This window comes from Carex rostrata, chromosome 20 (assembly GCF_964058835.1).
Source record: "Carex rostrata chromosome 20, lpCarRost1.2, whole genome shotgun sequence".
NCBI lineage: Eukaryota > Viridiplantae > Streptophyta > Magnoliopsida > Poales > Cyperaceae > Carex > Carex rostrata.
The window spans coordinates 8,854,407-8,871,202 of NC_135937.1; the positions used below are offsets into that span (position 1 = coordinate 8,854,407).

General features: G+C 32.0%; 1 protein-coding gene across 1 annotated transcript; it reads right to left on the minus strand.

Moving 5' to 3' along the window:
- Positions 1 to 12,701: 12,701 nt before the first annotated feature.
- Positions 12,702 to 13,373, minus strand: LOC144572339 (dehydrin family protein). The gene is made up of 2 exons (XM_078321879.1): positions 13,004 to 13,373; positions 12,702 to 12,911 (listed from the first exon to the last, which is right to left on the minus strand). Exon 1 carries the CDS (start codon positions 13,304 to 13,306, stop codon positions 13,022 to 13,024), a length of 285 nt encoding a protein of 94 aa, XP_078178005.1. The 5' UTR covers positions 13,307 to 13,373; the 3' UTR covers positions 12,702 to 12,911; positions 13,004 to 13,021.
- Positions 13,374 to 16,796: the final 3,423 nt, after the last annotated feature.

The window sequence follows — 16,796 nt, forward strand, 5'->3', positions numbered from 1 at the left end:
TATCTATTTTGAGAATTCTTTTTGAAAAACAATAATTAAATAAATTAAAGTTTTTGATTTTTTTCAAAAATAGATACAACTTTTTATAAATTAAATGTACTAGAAGGATCACAATATTTTCTGAATTACCTAGAAGTAACTTTTGAACCGGGATCAATAACTCAGAATCTAATTATTTTTATTTTTTTCCAATAACACATAAAGAAATATATTAATTTTTCTTACAGCCGTGAAAAATCCGATCTGAAAAATATTGATCCGGATTATTTGTTGCAGTCTTTCTAATAAATCAAATTACATGAGCTACCCTTGGAAATGTTATGCTTAATATTTTTATATTATTTTATAGCGAAAGGTGCATGGAAATACTGAAGAACTATACCCTGGGAAATGTTTTATTCATCAAGTTTACATTATTTTTTGTTAGACTTATTATTTCCATGAGACTACCGTTGGAAAAGCTTATTTCATGGAGACAAAAGCATTTAAGTTTATTTGATATCTCCCTTTGTAACAATAAAAATAAATCACAGCTTACAACAAGCAGTATTTAATTGTGATATATAAAATGAAACACTACAAATTGAAAATATAAAATTTGGTATTTGAATTAAACTTATCTATTTAATTTAGATACAAAACATTTTCATAAATACAAGCAATACATAAGATCTTCCTTTGAAAGACTCTTGTGTCCTCCTACAATATATGTTTTTAAACACATGAGTGTTAGTAAATGAGTAAAATTAGTTCCAATTAGTAAACAGTGATAATTAGCAAACATATTCTTGTGTTTAATCTACAACTTCAAGATAATTTAGGGATAATAATTAAGAATCTATTGAAGGTAAAATTCATTATTAATTAAGAGGCATTATCACGCAATTCTAGTCGAGACCTTTGTGTTCTCTTCCCATGAGCAAGTATAGGCTTAGGTGGCTTCCCTGCATATCAGTAACTGTTGTTAGCACCTAAGGCATGATATAGTATCTAAAATTACATTGGGTTGAATTGATTCTAAATCATCGATTCGTAAGATGTATCTAAAACACAAAGGCCTCAACCCTTAATTTCTTCAACAATTCAAGTAAAATGAGCCTCATAAATTAAAAAAAAATTGCAAAAAGGAGTTTGATTTGGAGAAACTTCATTTTACAAGGTCCTTCTAAATGATGTTAGGTAGTTCTCACATTTTTCTCACATTTTTAAGAAATTTATTCATATGGTTTATGTTCAATTTTGCAACAACAACCCAACAGTTCATGATTTTTCTGACAACCTGATTTGTTATTTTCATACCAGACAAACTACTACACCAAATTTTTTGTTTTTTTTTATGGAAATGTGTATGAAAACCTGATCTACATGCATGATTTATTGTGGGATTTTTGAAGATACAAAAATATGACTGGTAGAGTGATTTCTAAAGTGAAAATTGAGGTACCAGCTTTCTACCTTGTAGGAAATAACAGAATTTTTTTTTAAAAAAACTGAGATTCAAAAATAGCTAGAAAATAGTAGAAAAATCCTAAAAATGCAAAGTTTAATATCAAAATACTTGACATGATGTGTTCTATAACACTGCAAACTGGCATAGCCTAGTTCTGTCCCTAGCTATTTCAGATTTTCTGATTTGTCTTTAGGGGCATTTTGGAGTATGTTTGTACCAGTCATGCCTCACATCCATTTCCTTTCTTTTATTTGCTGGTCACCCATGCCTAATATGTAGTGTTGATGTTTAGACATTGTTTGGACATGGGGCATGACTTGGTTCAGACATAAAGACTGTTTTAGGATTTGAACTTTCCATTTTCTTTATAGCTGAAATGGTTGGCATATGTACATAGGTACTTGCTGGGGTATCATGTAGTTTTGATTTTGATACCTTCCTTTTACTAAGAAAAGAGAGAGAATCAAGCTGCTTTGCTAGAATTTCATTATTTTCATGTACAAAATTAAGTAAAACATACTAAATCATTATGTCCCCAACTTAGGATCCTATTATTTCAAGCATTAATTAAAACCAAAAGTTTGATTTTAAGTTCCAGTCCCCAACTTAAAATCATTATGTACAAAACAAAGCATATTGTGCAAGCCTTATAAGGTGGAAAAGTAAAACAATCTATAATATTACTGATTTGCCAAAACTAAGGTGGGTTCCACATTCGCTTGCCTTGAAAATACTTGGAGGGTCCCACGTTGCTGCCCTTGGAAATAAACAGGTGGGTCCTGCATTCACTTGCCTTGGAAATACTCAAGTGGGGTCCAGTTACGCTTCGTTGAAATACTTAGGTGGGTCCCACTCACGATCATAGGAAATACTCCAGACAGTTCTCAAGCGTGAAAGTATTTCCAACGATCTTTTTTTCCATCGGTATGCCCATGGAAACAATCAAAAATGAGTATTTCCCACGGTGTCGTCAGAAATAATAACTATTTCCTTCGAGGGTTGTTGCGACGATAGTATTTCCAACGGTATCTGATGGAAATGACGATTTTAGAGCTTTTTCCAATGGTATGCCCATGGAAAAATCAATTTCCTATTCATGAAAATATTGTGAATTCTAGTAGTGCGAATTCAGCTCGTTATCAACTCGAGTTGATTCGTAACTCGTTTAACCACTCAAGTTCTTAGGTATTGTTATACACTAGTATGTGTTTATCTATACACAAACAATTGAAATGACGTAGTAATAGTTTATCTAAATACAAACAATTTAACACGTAGATAACATGCCAACTCAAAACAAACAACAACTTAGAATTCAACAATTTTTCATACAATAACTTAGTACATAAGCATCAACAAACTCATGTTATGTAACTCGAGTTATAAATGAGCGAGTTGGGCTATGCTCAAACTCAGCTCATTTATTAAACGAGTCAGCCAACTCGAGTTGAAACTGACTCGAGTTGTAAATGAGCGAGTTAAAGCGAGCTATTAACGAACGAGTTGCGAGTTCAAGCAATTTTGTATAGCCCTACTTTGACATCACAAATGATCTTACAACAAGATTTATTGAATAATGAGTTTAAATAAAAAAAGGTCAATTGTCATTTTTTAAATAAAAAATAATAATAAGTTCAAATAAAAATTTATAATTAAATTGAAAGAGAAAATAAGATAGTTTTTTTGTATTTGGGTGGTGGTGGTGTTGTGTGTGTGGGGGGGGGGGGGGGGGGGGGGGGGGGGGGGGGGGTTAAACAATTTCTAAGTTTTGATTAGAAAATTTGATATTTAGATGATAAGTATGATAATAATTATCTTAATTTAAAATGGAAAAATACAAATTTCAGTAAGGAAAATAGACAATTGAAAATGTTTCAACGAATATATATACCAACGATTCGTCCTTATTATTAATTTTTTGCCCTTGGTGACAGACGTCGTCCGAACAATTTCGATGAAGTGTCCATTAAACAAATATATTCTTGAAAAGTGTCCGAACAAATATATATATTCTTGAGATATGTCCAAACAAATATATTCACATACAAATTATAATGTTCACATTTATTCGAATGTTTTTTACACGTTCAAACACATGTACATGACGTTGGATAAATTATAATTGAATTGTCATGAAAACATATCAATTTCTATTTTATTTTATTTTCCACTTATACTCCTTGAAAAGCAGAAACTATGGATTTCGCAGCCCTGCCATGCGAAGATCTAAAAAAACAGAAATTATGATAAAACATCAAAATTATCAAATTAGTATTCACTGATTGTGTGATTGTAGTAGATGTTATTTTTCTTTAAAAAAATGATCAATATCCACCGATTTTCATTAGAATGAAAAATTGTAGATGTTCTTAACAATCGCATAATACATCATATTGAAAAAAAATTATATTCAGGTAAAAGATAACTGCATTGCAATTTATTCGGTTTTCAATAGAAACCAGATCACCAAAGATAATTTACGATGTTCAAATAGAAAGATAGCTTATCGCATTAATTAAAAAATATTGTGAAATGCTCGGATTTGCGGGAGACAATTTATGTACCAACTTTAATTCTATCGAATTCGTACATAGTCGATACTTAATAAAAAAATTAAAAATAAGGCTAAAACTTGTGAAAGCTGTAGATGACAACTTGACACGACAAAATAGTGGGTTTCAACTTCCAACAATTATTATAGCACGTCTCTAAATTATTTACAAGTTGTCTATCATTATATATAATGTCAGTATATATATTAAATCCAACAAACTTTTAATTATACAAACCGAAAGAATATTATCAATATAATAATGAAAAAATGTATACGAAAATCAAGCCCAACTTTAATTTTTAATGTTAGTACAGGTTGTAACAGATTTATACGAAAATTTATCAAGGAAGAAATGTATACAGCGGCAATGCGGCATTAATTTGAAAGGACTGTCATTAAATATCAAGCCCAAGTTAGGGAAAATACTAGAGATGTAAATTAATTAGCTATAATATTGAAGATTTTTTATAGGTAGAGGAATGGTACGTGGTCACTCACATGATCTGAACAAAGTGGGTAACAACGTACTGCACATATATATACACAATACACAATGCAATTAATAAGTAGTATACACAATTAATATCTCTAATAGCATAATAATAGTAAGTTGTAACTGTCATTTATTTTATTCAATTATCAAGAACAAGTAAGATTCCAACATTAGATTACTCGTATAACAGATGCAAAGGGAAAAAAAAAATTGGTCCATTCCAGAATTTGCCCTGAAAATTTGTAAAATCACATAGCAGAATAGCTTAGGAATGCTAGCTATATAAACAAATAAGATATATAACAGTACGATAATTTGACCAAATCTCAATTCATATATTTCCTAAAAAAATATTCATCTTATGACAATGCTCTATAGGTAAATGCAATTTCCAATTAACAATTAATGCATAATAAATACTTTTGAATATATATAACGATATGTATTTCACTAAAGTTGGCTTAATCATCATCACCATTAATCATGTTTCATTGATGTCTAAATTTATAATTTAACTATTTTTTGTTTGATAAGAGGTTGGTGTCTTAAGACATAATATTTTATTTTATAATAAAATTGCAACTATTTGGAAAAACAGAAATATTATTTTCTCAAAAAAGAATCACTCTAATAAAATTGCATATTGGAACCATGTATACTTGAACGTTTAAAAAAAATATCAAACATGCATCATATGGAGCGAATTTTTTTTTTATATGTATCAGAAGTACGTATTCAATGAAAACCATACATTATTCAAATTTATACTTTAACACACAAAGAAGCAACAACTAAAATGTAAAAAAGAACTTACAAAAGTCATACAATAGAAGAAGTACATACATAATTAAAGTTCCAACCAAAATATAAAGAAAATATCTAAATAAGTTTATACGTAATAACAGTTAAGAATGGAGGGATTCATAATATAGAACGGTGTCGATAGAAATGGAAAGGTGAAATTTCCAAACCTTCGCCATAACTCCAATTTGCGCCTCCAAAAAGTTAAGGCACCTCAATAGGTGGTTTAGTTTAGGCACGTTTATGCTAGCTTAACTTTAGGCTTACACTTAGTTAGGCCAACCTATTTAATGCTTGTTTGGTGGAATAATTGAGGTTTAAAACTCTTATTCCACTCTTTAGTCCACAACCAAACATGGTGCATATTTCAATGTACACTAGTGGAGAACCAGCAATTAGGAACAGTCAAACAACACATAATAGGAACGAACCTATGTCCGTTCTTGACCCAGCGGTTACTGATTGTACCTCTAATCAAGAACGGTTTAACAGTCGTTCCTGGTTGTACAAATAGAAACGGTCATGTAAACAATCGTTCATGTTTATACAATCAGAAACGGTTCTTTATTAAATAACCGTTCCTGTTTGTACAATCCGGGAACGGCTCTTTATTAAACAACCATTCCTTCTTCTTCTTTTTTACAGGAACGGCATTTTTAATAAACAACTGTTCATGTTGCTTTTTTTGCACTGGCCTATTTGAAATAAGTATCAATATACAAAATATGAAATGGAACAAAATAACACATCCTAAATTATTACAAAATAACACATGCTTAAAATTAAACAAGTGCATTTCACCAAATTACAATAAATCTAAATTATTACAAAATAACATATTCTAAATTGTTTTACTTTTTTCCACTAACATATCCTACAAAATTAAATAAGTTCGAGAGTATACAAGGGCATACAATATATTCTCCAAATACAGTTATCTCTATCAAATAAAATTGAAGCAAACAAAATATATGTATGCATGTACCTTTGGTATAGCTCCTCTTGCCAATCATCATGGAAATCTTAAATAATATGAAAAATAGTAGTAATTCAGAGATAAAACAATTTATGCTTGCTTGTTTTCAATTTATTCTATTGTTCTTTCACTCATAACCTGTACAAAGTAAAATAGAAAATTATAGAAATAAGAAAATAATAGAATAACCTAATCTTAATGCTGATATGAAACTTGTGTAGAATATTTTTGTTAGGTCTATGTCAACATTCCATCAGTTCTCAATCTCCCACCAAAATTTATGCAATTGTGATGGTGAAGAAAGAAAACTATCTGCTGTAATATTTTATGTAATATTTATGTAATCTTGTATTAAGGAAATAAAAAATTGGAAAGAAATATTTAGAAAATAAGGCAGCATATGCTTGGCTGGCATAATGCTCTATAAAATAGTAAGCTTGTCATGTTTGAGACTAAGCTGAAATTATTCCTCTGTAACAATTGATTTTTTTTCCAATTAAATAAAACAAGGGTGGGAAGGGAGTTTCACAGAAATTGTGTGTTATTTACTCTTTTCTCATAAGTTGCATGTCACTTCCCTTTTGTTCATATCTTTCCCTTTATCTTTTCAAGTGGGCTCTCCTCCACCTCCATGTATATATTTGACTTCATCATTGTCCCCTCCGGCTCCCTTGTGGAGCTTCTCTTCAATCTTCCTCTTGATGCCTTCCCTTCTCTTCTCTTTTATTTTCTTTTTCTTTTTTCTTTCCCTTTGCACTTGCTGATTGCAAACGATTTATGTGGATGAATTGTTGTGATAATAATTAATATTGCTTAAAACAGATCCGTACCAGCCTATACCTACCCATACATATACCAGATCGATTTAGTGCTTTCTCAATCTCCTTTTTTGTTCCTCTCATGTTGCCCCTAGCTTTATGTGGTTGTACCTGTTCTGAATATCCATGTCGGTTCCAGTGACAATTAGACTAGTTGATTTTCTTTAGTTGATATTTTAATCATCAAAATAGTTAATATTTTTAATCATCAAAGTAATTGATACTTTGATCTTCTAGAATTTTATTCCGAGTCTGTTAATTGGTTGTTTATACGTAAATTTTGGGGTGTTTATACGTAAATTTTGGATGAAACTGTGCCAACTGTGGTCACGCGGGCTTAACCCCATAATCATGCAAGTTAAATTTTTATGAAACCATTGACACTGTCTTTCAACACAAACTTAAAAGCAATTCATACATCAACTTAAATAGCTTTGACTAATTAAACTGAGACATAGGAAATCTCCCCTAGCAACTGAGACCATACTCCATCGATCCGGTCCAAGATAGAGTTCTAACCATTTGGGAGAATGTAAGGCTGTAGGGTTTTTCGGATTATTACAAGTTTAGCGGGTCATTGAAAGAGCGGTAATTGCGGCGTATTTTAATTTTATTATTTAGTATTTAGTTTTCAACTTTGAAAAATATTGTCTAACTCCATTGATGTTTAGGTACATGCAAGTTGGCAACGCAGTGGCAGTTCCTATTGGCCGAGCACTTGGGTTTGGCTTAGGTCGAGCCCTTCAAAAGATAGTGCTCCTGTGTTTACTCTGCCTCCTAATTTTTTAATTGTAGGTCAACCTCAGAGTTCCAGTGAAGTGGAGCCATGAACTGTGTTGGAGTATTAAATTATGCAAGTTAATTGGTATTGGAGTTAATTGTTGACACTTTGTTCAAGTTATGTCAAATTGTGCAAGTTAATTTTTAACATGATTTGTGAAATAGATTGATTGGTTTGAAGTCAATCTGATAAATTTTAGTTATGCTCATTAAATTATATTAATAAGTCTAGGGGTGTTCATCTGGTCCGATTTGATCGGTACACAAACCAAAAGAGTTCGGATTGAACGGTTTAGTTTTTCTGGTTAAATGAATCACTTCAGTTCAGATTCATTTACAAATTTTTAAAATGTTTTGGTTCAATTGATTGAAACTTTTAAATTTGTCCCGCATTCCCTATTCGACCCAAACATTTATAAAAACTTCAAAAAATAAGACATAATATATATTGTTTGGTTAAGTTTAAAAAGTGTTAGACCGAACCAAACAAAATTTTAAATTCATGTTAAAGAGAAATTAAAAAAACTTACAACTAATCATGAAAATAAAACAAAAATTATTCCCAATATAATTTTAACAAGGCCCAATATAAAACTCAAAATCTGGCTTATTCAATTAAATTGCAAACAATGGTTCCACCTGTCACATTCTTCTCTTTCTTCTCATCTCCTTTCTTTTTATGTGTAAAACAATGTTTCCTTCTTTTGAATGATTTTTTTTCCTTTTCTTTAACATAAGAGATATTATAAAGACTTGGAAACTTATCCGAAGCCATTTGGATAGAAGTGCTCTCCAAAGCCTTTCCATACCGTTTGATTAAAATTTTATCAAGATTCGTGTAGTTAACGCTAACAGACGTGCTCTTCTCCATTAAAGCAAAAAAGGAAACAATCCTCCTTTCTTTTTTCTCTCCGTTGGTCAAGCACTCAAGAACAAAAACTATCTTCCATTGCATGATCGTAATAAAAATCAAATTGCTTCAAAAATATAAAAAATATACGCAAAATATCTTCTATCACTCCTCCATCATGTTTTTCCCTGGGCTTGAGAACCTATTCGAAGCCCCCTTTTTTTTTGTTCTTTTATTTTACTATATAAAAATTATCTTGACTGTTTATAATTTAATTTTCCTTCAAGGAGAAGCAGGAGCGGAACATAGTAGTGGGGAAAGGGTGTTAAGCACCCCCTATAGTTTAAAAATTTGTAGTTTGATCCATTAAATTTTGTAATTTTTATATGCATTAATATCTTTTAGCCCCCTTTATAAAATAAAATTACACTATATTTGATTTTTCAGCCCCTCCAATCTCTATTTTCTAGTTCCGCCACTGAGGAGAAGTCCAACTCTGATGGTTTGTCTGCCATCTCATGTTAATCTCAGACCTATGATGGAGAATATTGATTCCTTGGAATATTCTTTCGACACATACACTGACACGCCTATGCATAAATTTGGATTTAGTGTAAAATAAATACCATTTACATGAATTATTTTTTGATAGTTATACTTGTTTTCTAATGTTAATTTTTTGTTCATACAATAGCTGTTTTGGTGAATTCAACATAAGTTTTGGGCCCCACTGGCATATGTTCAGCAACTCCATTTTTCTCTGAAAAAGATTGACAAAAATGTTTAATATTAGCTTCATATGCAACATTCTGATCCGTCAATATTATGTTAAGTGCTTTTCCCCTGATAGCATGTGTAAAAGTTTGGAATAACCATTCAAAGGATTCCACTTTCTCATCATATAATAATGCTCCAGCAAATACTATTGTTTGCTTGTGGTGATTAACACCCAAAAAAGGAGCAAACGGTCGACCATATCCATTAGTCTTATAAGTAGTATCAAAGCACACAACATCTCCAAAGCAATCGTAATCTAACAATGACCTTCCATCAACCCAGAAAATGTTTGTAATTTGATCATCTTCATCAAGTTGCATGGCATAATAAAAAGGCAGGGTCTTCCCTAACCTGCTTTTGAAGATATTGCATTAGCGCTCCAGCATCTCCAAGTGCCATATTATGCATTCGCTTTGATCTTAAGTAGTTCTTGTAGTCGGTTGGTAAAAAGTAAAGATGTTTCCTCCCCTCCAGCTTGCTTTGCCAAAAGAACATATGCTTTGGTTTCAATCCGGTTGAATTAGCTACATATGCATTAGCCTTTTCTGCCTTGCTCATCTCTCTTTGAGACCTCAAAAGCTTTCTTTTTGAGGGAGTCGTTGTACAATGGTTATGCTCGGGATCAAAAGGTTTCACTTTATAAACACCATTTTCAGCTCAATTTATTCTCATGTGTGCATTACAACCCGTACGGACATCTAAGTGCTCTTTCTTTAGTTGTTCCTGATTGGATTTTTCTCTATAATAACTCTCTTTGTTACAAGTAAAAGTTCTCATGGTAAGTACACCTGATGTATTCTTGCGAATAAAGTTTCTTCGAATACTAAAACCAACATGATATGCATAGATATTGTAGAACTTGTAAGCTGCATCCTCATTTGGAAATTCCGTACCAATCTTTGGTTCTTCAAACTCCAGTTTTTGTGTGTTGTTTTGATAAACATCTTGAGTTGATTCATTTTCTAAACAAAAACCAAAATTTTATGAATTAATATGCATAACAAAACAAAAAAAATGGCAATGAGACAGTCACTTCTAAGATTATCATGATATCAATAAATAGATTTAGAGTTAATTTAAATTATTTATCATCAAAATATAATTGGTCCAATCTACACTAGATAAGAACTAACAGTAATGCTATGCAAACTGGTTTAGGCATTACTACAAACACCTTATGTACATGATGAAAGTTCTTTTTCATAATTAATAAAAGTTGAAGAATTCACCTTGTGGTTGGAAAATGGTGATTTCATTTCCAATGTTAGAGTCGGAGGAAAGTTCTAAGTGTAGATTCTGAACTGTCGCGGCAAGCGCCAAGTTTGATAGTTGGTGGGTCGGAGCATGAGTTGTTGTTAGAGCCTGAGTAGATACTTCTTTTTCAGGATCAGTGCTAATAACATCTGTTTGAGGTTGGCTTTTCTCTATTAAAGGAGAAGAATGAAGTGCATGACTGCGACTTGAGATGGTATGCCAAATTGTGTTTCGAGATTTGAGGAAAGTCGGGTTGAAAACATGAGACTCCATAAAATATGAGATGATATTTTGGCTCTTGGTGAGAATGATTGAACAACAAAAGATAAAAGTTAGAGAAAGAAAGATGAAATTGGCATCGCAAATTAGAGAAAGGAGAAACTTCCTCCATTGTTGCTCTAGATTTGATTCCAAATCAGAATAGACAGGAGGGAGGATCGTTTCCTTTTTTGCTTAACGGAGATAATTTTTTGTCTTAACGGAGAAGAGCGTGTCTGTTAGCATTAATTATACGAATCTTGATAAATATTTAATCAAATGGTCTGGAAAGGCTTTGGAGAGCACTTCTTTCCAAATGGCTTCGGATAAGTTCCCAATCTTATTAGAAAAATGGTGCAGATTTCAACTGAACCATTTTTTTTCTATGCTGAATCAGGAATAGGCACTAACATTATTCAAAAGTAGGCATTGACGTATAACACTAGTTCTACTTTAAAAAAACTCATAATTCAGAAGTAAGAACTTGCCTATCCTTGAGCTTCTACCTAATTACAGTATCAGGTGCAAACTGCGATGTTGTGACTTGTGAGTAAAAAGGTGTATAGTTTAAAATCTTTGCCGCAAATGGCACAAACAAAATAAATAATTATTTAATAGAAACTTATATAGGTAGCTTTTTCCAGTCAATTAAATCTCCACAAACTATGAGAAGCTTTAGTTAGTAAAAAAAGGTTGGAGTTCAAGCCAACTTTAGTACAAATTAATTTTACCGAAACTCACTAATACTAATATATTGGCCATGTTGTCAGGACATTGGTCTAGTCAACCTTTAAAGTAATTAAAAATAATAATTCAAGTCTCTGACAAGGATCAAATAACAATTGACAAGCACTGATAATTTTGAAGAAACAACTGCTAATACTGGAAATTCCCGCCCCTGTTAACTTATATTGGAAGTTTGGGCCTCATTAAATTATAATGGGAGTTTGGGCCTGATAGTTTGTTACAAAAATAGGCCTAGTGCTCTTTACTAATAATAAGTAATAACAAGTATTAATTGTATCCTGCGACCTGCGGCGGAAACTTGTTTTGATTGTAAACCACCAAATTTGGGTTAGTGCCTAGTCATGTGGCAACTGGCAAATATGATTCTTTAGTTTTACCCTTATTGTTATTTTATGATTTTTTTATGAAGCTTTAGTTTATGAAGAGAAGGGACTTAATACTTATTAGTCCATAGACACATCTCAGCTATATTGTATGGATATAGGTACGGGTATTGTACCGATACAATACATAATACAACGATATGATGATTTTCAACATGATATAGGCATGGTGTGTGATTATTAAATTGGAAAAAAGATAGATATTTAAGATATAGTCAGAAGTTTATAGGGAGCAGGGAGCACGGTCGAATGGACCTTCATGATTCCTGATGTCCTATTAATTAATTAATTAAATGCTTAATTGATGGATTAATTTCTATCAAATTTGTTACTCTGAACTAGTTTCAATAAAATAAGCAAACAGACTGAGAGGACAGAGACGAGGCACAGATCAGTTTTCCGCTGTCCCAGGTGATGTAACCTGCTTATTTAGGTCTCAACATTGATCCAACACACAATTAATGTATGTTTTGAGAAAACAAATTTCAGAGACATCTTAATACCAAAACGAAACGAAAAGAGAGAGATATGCTAAAAGCAAACCCGATCGAATGCATAAATTTCTCAAATGTTCAAACTGTGTGCATATCACAAGTTAAAAACCATACATGATTCATGATAGTATGATACATAGATCATATTAATAAACTGGAGAAGCTTGTAACTACCATAATCAACGATTTATTATTACACCATTACATCCCATTACAGAAAAAAATGAAAAGGCAACGCTGATCTCACAAACTCGCTTACTCACAAGCCAGCAAACACTGAAAAGGAAAAAACAGAGCACAAAATAAATAAATAAATGCGAAAAATTAAGAAAATCAAAGAAATATAATGAAGGTTTCCAGTTGATTACCGGGAGATCTGATCTGATCTAATCGCTGTCGCTGCTGCTGCTGCTGTCCTTGCCGTGGTGGCCCTCTTTCTTGTCTTTCTTCTTCTTCTTATCCTTCTTCCCCTTCTTCTCATCACCGTGCTCTTCCCCATGGATCTTGTCCTTGATCTTCTCCGCCATTCCCTCCTTGTGCTCCCCCTTGTGTTTCTCTGCCTCCTTGTGCTTCTCTGCCTCCTTGTGCGCCTCCACCTTGTGCTTCTCCTGCTCCTTGTTATCTCCTCCCATATGGAGCTTCTCTTGAATATTGTGGATAATCCCTGCCATTGTTCTTAATTCTAATTAAGGTTTTCTTTCTTTCTTTCTATTGTTTATAGAATGGATTGTGTTGTGATGATAAAATCACTTGCTCTGCCCCTCTATTTATAGAATTCTCGAATGGTTATGGATAATCGTCGCATGCAAATTTCCGAATGTGCCCTTGTTATTTGTCAAATTTAATAAACAGCAGCTTTTGTATTGTATGGGTGCATTGCTGGGTTGTTTTAAAATATTTTTGTATAACTATTGTAGTTTCATGATACAAAAATTGCAGAATCAGATGACCAGTATACTGCAAGATAAAGTTATCTGTTATGTGCAATTTATAACTTGCCTTGGATACCCATGCAATTGTCTATTTTGTTGAGACTGGCACTGGGGAGTGGGGACCATATTATAGATTTACAAAGTCTGCTGACTAAAACCAAGGAGAGACTTCCATGTAGGTCCCGTTATTACACTACGTTCAAACCATTTCACTGGCACATGCTCCAAGTGCAACTAGAATCCCCAATAAAAATATTGTCTCTACAAACTCCAAAAGGAAATGGTAACTTTTTTGGATCGGGTTGAAAATGAAAAATAATTGGACTGGACGATCAATTGTGCATACTGTGAATTGTGAAAAAGACCCTGTGCCCTGTGGTCTCCACTCTCGTCGCGGATCAGACAAAAAATTCATAAGGATGGATTAAAAAAAAAAAAAAAAATCGAAACAGCAACGGACACAACTTCCTTACACGTGTCTGCACTCGTGTGGTTCCTTTCGGTGAATGCTAATTATGTAAAGAAGATGATCTCTCGGCACGGATATCGCAGTTTGGCGCGGGAGAACCGATAGGATTGGGACTGGCCGACCAATACCGATTAGAATGTCGCCACGTGGACCAGGCCACTAGATCTTAAATTCATATCCCTAATGTAACTCAATTTTTGAGTTTTCATGAGACACGAATATTAAAAAGCCCTGTGCGTTCCACCACGGTCAGATTGGCCCCAATTTCTGATCGGACGATCCGGACCTAAACTCAAAAATTGAGTTACTTTAGATAATGCTGAGCCGACCCAAAACTTTTCAAAATAAAGGAAAAATGCACCGTTGCTTTCGAGACAAATACAAGATTAATTTATCAGGATCAACGGTTACTAATGCCGTGGAAATTCTGGACGGTTTGTGATTCTCCAGGTGGTGATATTTGCGTCCCTTTAGAGGATCAAGCCCGTTTTCTGGTCAATTCCTTTTTAATATTAATTCTTGTACTGATAGTTGCTCTCCATTTAGCTAAGGAAAGGATAATCTGATTAACATTTTATAATTGTGTTACAAAAAAAAAAAAAAATGCATTTGATATGTTTCAATTCGATACAATTTTGAAGATACAACATTGCATGACAATATATTCATATCTTTACACAGAACCGAAAATTAATTAATAAATGGACTGAAATTATAGATTATATATTTAGTTTCTATATTGCACGCAAGGAGTATCCGATTATATTTATGGTACGATAAAATATGAAGCATATTAAAGTAGTTAAATAAGTTCAATAGCTATGAAATGTTTCTTTGTTTTTCTTTCAATTTGCCTTGTACAATTTTATTGATACTTTTTGAGCGTGTAATAGTAAATGAAAACCTCTGGTCAATTCAATTCTAATTGTTTGACAAAATATGTAGTGCGATAAATAGAAAACTAATGGATTCAATTTGTAGTTACGATAAAAAGAAAATGTAACCATCATGCTACATACAAAAAAAGCTTTGGTGCTAATTTTTTAGAAAATGATTTTTATCGCCCGCACCGTCCACACCTATTCAATGTGAATGTGAATTTTGATACAGGGTGTAACTTAAACTTTATATATATTGTAAATTAAGATTAATTGTGAACCTCGTACAATTTTTTTTTTTAATTAAACATGAAATTGTATGAATTTGAATCCATATAAGAGTTAAAACTTGTATCAACTATCATTTTTGTTCGGATAACATGTATTAATTGTCAATCCTGTACAAAATGAAGTTTTAGGTGTTGGTGTTTATAAAATTTAAATATGTATACGTTTCATATATAACGTTGACAATTGTTAGCTGGTCATAAGAAGTATATAAATTATAATTTTAATTTAGATAAATGGAAAAGAAAAATATGTCGATTGATAAGGTCAGATTAAATATTCAGTTTGTCATGCGCTAGCGCTACTAGTTCTTAAGATAAATAAATTTGATTGGCTTGGCTGTATGGTTCACCTTCATTTTAGTCCACAAATTAAAAAGAGTGAGTCTATGGTACTATGCATATTATGGGTTGTTACTGTGCTACGGCCTTATATTCGAGTTTTCAAATTCTAACGGTCGATCTGAACCGTTCATCTTGTTCTCCGTATTAATATGTGTTTGGAGACCTAATTTTACATTTTTTGAAAAAATTTTACTATTTTTTTAGATATTTAGAAAATCACTTGATCTGAAAATTCTGGACCATCCAAAAACAGTGATTTTCAATAAATCTAAAAAAATTTCAAAAAATGTAAAATTTGGTCTCCAAACACATATTAATATGGAGAACAAGATGAACGGTTCGGATCGACCGTTAAGATTTGAAAACTCGAATATAGAGCCGTAGCACGGTAACAAATCGTAATATGCATAGTACCATAGACTCACTCAATTAAAAAAATGGAGACGATGCAAATTAATTGCACATGTCGGCAGCCAAAAATAAAGATTTCATGCTCAATGTTCCATTCAATGCCACGTCCCTCTACGGTTTCTATACACTTAATTGACTCTTGACAAAATATATACAAAAGTACATGTCTTCTAAGTGAGAGATTATGAGTTTGATATAAGAATAGGAAATTTTATTTGTATAATAACAAAGATATAGATTTTCATCTCTTTCTTAAAAAGTAATAATTAAAAGTTGTCTTTCTTTTTGAAAATATTGACAGAGGCTGTCAACAGGGCGGAGAACAAATTTTATATTTTTGAAAATTTTTTACTATTTTTTTTAGAATTTTTAAAGTCACTTGCTTATCTTATATATATTTTGTATGTTTTTTTAAAAAATTATTTATTCTTGATGTTCAAATTATTTATATTTTACATCATTAAAAATATAAATCTGAAAATTTAATTGTTCGAGAAAAAGTTCTACTTAGAACTTGTTTATTATCAATTAGAAAATAATATAATAAACACGTACTTATATACAAAATTGTCATAATCTGTCGTTGAAATAATTATTTGTATATCATCCTGGTCCTGGAAAGACAGCATGAGCATTTAACACATTAGCCACGTATATATGAAGTTCCATGATGAATATGAATTAAAGATTTTATAGTGTCATTTATAATAAATTGTGAGGACCCATAAAAGTGACCATATGTTAACACTTGTCGCACGCAGGAACCACAATAACCGACGTTTCAAGATATATATATATATACGTGCAATGCACTATACACATCACAAATTAAATACATG

Bases quoted from the DNA above. Each gene is read 5' to 3' on its own strand.
- LOC144572339 (XM_078321879.1), bottom strand. From the start codon at position 13,306: ATGGCAGGGATTATCCACAATATTCAAGAGAAGCTCCATATGGGAGGA.